General features: G+C 36.0%; 1 protein-coding gene across 1 annotated transcript in view; it reads right to left on the bottom strand.

Moving 5' to 3' along the window:
- Nucleotides 1-234: 234 nt before the first annotated feature.
- Nucleotides 235-6,016, bottom strand: part of ifih1 (interferon induced with helicase C domain 1) — a 39,058-nt gene continuing 33,276 nt past the window's right edge. The window contains exons 13-16 of the mRNA XM_067408679.1: nucleotides 3,326-3,487; nucleotides 3,048-3,241; nucleotides 2,814-2,907; nucleotides 235-930 (exon numbers count right to left, since the gene is read on the bottom strand). Coding sequence (XP_067264780.1) covers nucleotides 733-930; nucleotides 2,814-2,907; nucleotides 3,048-3,241; nucleotides 3,326-3,487 — 648 coding nt within the window. The 3' untranslated portion in view covers nucleotides 235-732. The remainder of the gene's footprint in view (nucleotides 931-2,813; nucleotides 2,908-3,047; nucleotides 3,242-3,325; nucleotides 3,488-6,016) is intronic.

Raw genomic sequence — 6,016 nt, forward strand, 5'->3', positions numbered from 1 at the left:
ATGAGAGCCAGTTTCCTGACAGGTTTTCTCAGGTGATGTTTGCTCAAAGGGAGCCCTTGTCTTCCTGAGAACACCTGAACAGGTGTGTGAGAAAGGAGAAAGTATGCGTCACACTCTTCCCTGATGGTCCATCTCGTTTTTTTTTTTTGTTTTTTTTCCATGAATGCATGATTCATAATCAAAGACTGTTCATGCGAGAAATAGAAAACAGATGACACATTAAGGGTCAATATAATGTAAAGTATTTATAGCACATTGCATGATATCCTCTAGAGTAAATCTGTACAGAAACACTTGGGACAAAATCAGAAGTGTGACAGACTGGGTCTGCTTCACTGATTCTACATGCATTAAATGTTACAGAACAAAAGCTCAGACTGTAAAATCAATCAAAATGTCTTCATTCAGTGCAGTTTTAGTAAGTGCAGTTTGCTGATGAGTGGTGCTGAAGCAAACCTTTTTAGCTTAGAAGAGTTTCCCCTGATTCGTCTTTGCATTTAAATCAAGAAATTAAACAGAAATAAACAATATCTGATACATTAGAACCAGAATTTAAAAGTGTCACTTGAGGTGAAATAAATTCTGGAAATGACAGATTCCATTTACCCACTTAATGTTTAGAAGTGCCAGTGCTTGCAATCCAACAGACTTGGTAAACAATGCATCATTTTACAGGTAATGACATTTAATTGACTGTGACAGATGAGTTTGAATATCTTCAGCTCTTAATTTTCAGTCAAAGTCCATGTCTTCCTCTGAGTCCTCTACAAGGAGATCGGCGTGTTGGGTGTAGTCAAATGCAGTGAAACTTATGGGCAGCTCGCTCCATTTGCTGAACGTCTTCTTCTTGGAGCCATATGTGACCACAAAGTTCTTGATATGGAGGCAGGGACACTCAATGCTTTTATACAGCATCATCGAGCCCCATTGCTGCTCAGGAATGAGACAAAACAGAATATTTAAAACAAGTGCATACTAAAGGAGATGCATACTGTTTGCTATTTTACTATACTGTACTGTATATGTTTTGTGATGTTTGTTGCCAATATTTTACTACTTTTATGAAAAGATTTTAATCTACTTGCCTACTCTGAAAAACATCTCAGTTTCAGATCAAATACATATCAAAAGATATATTGAGTATCATTAAAAAGCTGGAAAAAACATAAATAGTATTTAAAATACTTTTAAAAAATCATATTTTTACATTATTTAATGGGACCATATGTAGAATTCAGTAACGTGTTATTAGCTACACCAGTGGCCGTTAAGGGAACTGCAGCCATCAGCTTATTGCTCATGCTAGTGCTAAAGACTGAACACGATTCAAGGCCCTGACATTAACGTTACTCACGGCACAAAGTTCCTTCCCGTTCTTTGCTTAGAAGTAAAAAGACTGAAAATGGAAATACCTTTGCATCATGCAATAAACACACAACAAAATCAACAGCTGTGAGAACAGCAACAGCAGTTAAGAAAGCATCTGATCATATCGATGTGGATATGTTTGAACCAGCTCTGTGATTCACCGCCATCATGTTGACAGATGAGGTTATTAAAACTACACTGTTATGATAGTTTAAGAAGTATATTTGAGACAATATAGATCTGGGTATGTGAGACTAAGGTTTTAATTAAGCAGTTTTCTTTGCGTGACACATTGACATTACAGTAGTTGTTTTGCCATTTTCCTGAACATTGCACATGCATTTATTTCATGCATGATTGATTGGAAGAGAGTTTATCTGGAGCGAGCGTAACCGTCACATCCTTGGACGTCCCGAGTCCTTCATATAAAAACCAGTCTACAGGCTTTCATAGACAACTTAGGAAGTCGGGAAAGGTCTCGTTTTTAAGTTTTGTTTCAAGCTGTTCACATATTTACGGAAGAGGATTAGAGCCAAGCAATAATAAAAAAATACAAACATCTCGAGATTAAAGTTGTTAAATTTAGAGAAAAAAATTGTTAAATTTCGAGAAAAAAGTCGAAATAAAATGTTGAGAATAAACTCGTTAAATTATAAGGAAAAAACTTGTTAAATTTAAAAAAAAAAAAGGTCAAGATAAAATGTTGAGAATAAACTCGTTAAATTATGAGAAAAAACTCGTAAAATTTTGAGGAAAAAAGTCTAGATAAAATGTTGAGAATAAAGTCGTTAAATTACGAGAAAAAAGTCGTTAAATTACGAGAACACATTCGTTAAATTATGAGAAAAATGTCATTAAATTTTGAGAAAAAAAGTCGAGATAAAATGTTGAGAATAAACACATTAAATTCGTAACGAATTTGTTCTCATAATTTAACGACTTTTTTCTCATAATTTAATGTTTATTCTCAACATTTTATCTCGACTTTTTTCTCGTAATTTAATGAGTTTATTCTCAACTCGACATTTTTCTCGAAGTTTAACGAGTTTATTCTCAACATTTTATCTCGACTTTTTTCCTCGAAATTTAATGTTAAATCTCAAGATTTTTTTATTATTGCTTGGCCCTAATCCTCTTCCGTACATATTAATAAAAAAAAAGCAATTAATACTTGAAAATTCGTACATATAGCCCCTTTAATCATGTAATTTTAATCATATATTTATAAATATATTGCCTAGGCCTAATACTGAAGGTTTTCATAAGAGTGTAGAGTTGTTTTTTGTAAATGGTTTTATAGATAAGTGTTTTTCTTACACTACTTGGTTCTGTGAAGTTCACAGTTGTCTAATGTCCTTAAGAGCGAGTCAAACTGAATTTAGCCAGAATACTGTTATGATGCATAGATGGTTTATTTGAATGGAAGAGCTGACGTCAGCACGCACCTGTCCGCAGTTTTTGCATGCAATGACTCCGTTGGTCTCATAGTCCAAGAGTCGTTCCTGTAGTGACGTATTCTCTCGGACTGTAAACAACTGACTGCAAATGTCAACAACATTTATATTTTACTGATTTATTTTACCGTCATCATCATCATCATGCAGAATAAACACGATTCGCATCATCAGTATTCATATTTCTGAGAAAGGTATTTGTGACAATCAAGACTGAGTTTTTACCTAAACTGCTCGGTGACATTGACATGGTGCATCTTCTCGATGATCTCAATGTTTTCTCCAGAGCACACGAACACACTGCACTGCCTGCAGCTCAGGCTGATTTTGGATGGCGATTCCTTCATCATTCCCTTCTGCTGTTTCTTCTTTATCTTGACCTTCTCCTCCATTATGGCCTGGATCTGAAACTCTCTGATCTACACAAAACCAAAAAAACATTTCTTTTGTGAGGTGAGTTATGTTGCAGTTTATTTTCTACAGTCATCGAAGTAGATTCTCACTTTCTTCTCGTAGTCGGCTCGATTCATCTTGCACACTTTGGTGATGGCTTTGCTCATCATTTTCTCCCTGTATTCGTTAACGCTCTCTCTCTCTGCCACCCCAGACCCTGCCTCCGCCACCAGCGTGTAACTACTGTCCTCCGCTCTTCCTCGTCCACGGGCCTGCGGAGAGGGAAAGATGGTACTTCTTACAACTTCATTAGAAGAATGCTGATCAGATACTTTAGCATGAGAATACAATCTCAAAAACAAGCATGACTTCAGCAGTGTTCAATACGCAAGTCTCTGATCACTTCATTTGTCACTTTATAAGTAGTGATAGACTGAAATATTAGACATAATTTTCCAAAATGAAAGCCATTTTAAAATTGCCCTATTATCAGAAATGGTCATTCAGCCTAATGTCATTTTGTTCAAAATTTGAGGTCAGTAAGAATTTAATACTCTTTTCAGCATTAAAATTGGTCGAAATTGACATTTAAAAGGTTACAGAAGATTTCTATTTCAAATAAATGCTTTTGAGCTTTCTTTTCATCAAAGAATCCTGGAAAAATCTATCATAGTTTCCACAAAAATATGAAGCAGCATGACTCTTTTCAAGATTTATAATAATAAGAAAATGTTTCTTGAGCAGCAAATCATCATATTAGAATGATTTCTGAAGGATCATGTGACACTGAAGACTGGAGTAATGATGCTGAAAATTCAGCTTCGCGTCCCAGAAATAAATTACACTTTAAAATGTATTCAAATAGAAACATTATTTTAAATTGCAATAATATCTCACAATATTACCGCTTTTTTTCTATATTTTTGATCAAATAAATGCAGCGTTAGTGAGCAGAAGACTTTGTTGAAAAAAAATCTTCCTGATCCCAAACATATTATTTAATACAACCCGAAATCTGGAAATGTTGGGACGTTTTTGGGACTAAAAGACTTTCAAATCACATGAGCCAATATTTTATTCACAATAGAACATAGATAACATAACAAATGTTTAAACTGAGAAATCTTACAATTTTATGCACAAAATGAGCTAATTTCAAATTTGATGCCTGCTACAGGTCTCAAAATAGTTTATCATAGTAATATAATATAGTAAATGCTATAACATGTTTATCATGGTGTATCATTTACTATTCTTTTCAAAACAGTGTGAAGATGTCTGGGCATCGAGGTTATGAGTTTAGGTGTTTAGCTGTTGGAATTTGGTCCCATTCTTGTCTGATACAGGGTTCCAGCTGCTGAAACGTCTTTGACGTTTTTTTTGGTTTAATGATGCATCAAAGTTCCTCTATAGGTGAAAGATCTGGACTGCAGGCAGGCCAATTCAGCACCCGGACTCTTCTAAGACGAAGGCATGCACTTTTCCATTTTGAAACAGTCCATTTTAAATGAGCCTTGGCCCACAGGACACGATGGTGCTTCTGGACCATATCCACATATGGCTTTTTGCATAGAGCTTTAGTTGGCATCTGCAGATGGCACGGCGGATTGTGTTTACTGACAGTGGTTTCTGGAAGTATTCCTGGGCGCATTTAGTAATGTCACTGACACAATCATGCCGATGAGTGATGCAGTGTCGTCTGAAGGCCGGAGACCATGGGCATCCAATAAAGGTCTTCGGTTTCTCCAGTTTCTCAGAATCTTTTGATGTTATGCACTGTAGATTATGAGATTTGCAAAGCCTTTGCTATTAGACGTTGAGGAAAATTGTTTTTAAAGTATTCCACAATCTTTTACACACTTTCACAGCTCTGCCCATCTTTACTTCTGAGAGACTCTGCCTCTCCAAGACATCCCTTTTTATAGCTAATCATGTTACAGACCTGATATCAATTAACTTAATTAGCTGCTAGATGTTCTCCCAGCTGAATCTTTTCAAAATTTCTTGCTTTTTCAGCCATTTGTTGCCCCGTGCCAACTTTTTTGAGACCTGTAGCAGGCATCAAATTTGAAATGAGCTCATTTAGTGGATACAGTTTCTCCCTTTAAACATTTGTTATGTTATCTATGTTCTATTGTGAATAAAATAATGGCATATGTGATTTGAAAGTCTCTAAGATTTCATTTATTTAAAAAATGCCCCAAAATTTCCGGAATTCGAGTTGTATTTTTCCACACTGCCCTCTAGATGTTGTTGTATTGTTTTGATACTGTATTGATCCTTTACAGATAATTACATTGTCACAGCAGCTTCATCACACAAAAACAGGTGTCAAACTCAGTTCCTGGAAGGCCACAGCCCTGCAGAGTTTAGTTCCAACCCTGATCCAACACACATACCTGCAGTTTTCAAATAAGCCTGAAGGGCTTGATTAGCTGGGTCAGGTGTGTTTAATTAGGGTTGAAGCTAAACTCTGCAGGGCTGACACCACTGCTCTATACCAAACTAAAATAATAGCAGTTGCATTGACCATAAAAAAAAATAAAAAATCCCATATCGGTCAACCACAATCACAAAGTCTGCATAAATGTTCATGACGTAACTGTAATGAGGTCAGTAGATACGGGAAGGAGGCAGGAACCGGCGAACATTCAACAAAACTTTAATATAAAATAAACAAAGAACAAAACGAAAGTAATGCCGGCAGACCCTTGCGGACGTTTGCCGGCCACACAAACATAATAAAACATAAAATAATATCCAGGCCTGGTCCTCTCTCGTCCTTCACAGTAGTCGCTCCT

Source organism: Chanodichthys erythropterus, chromosome 14 (assembly GCF_024489055.1).
Source record: "Chanodichthys erythropterus isolate Z2021 chromosome 14, ASM2448905v1, whole genome shotgun sequence".
Classification (NCBI taxonomy): Eukaryota; Metazoa; Chordata; class Actinopteri; order Cypriniformes; family Xenocyprididae; genus Chanodichthys; species Chanodichthys erythropterus.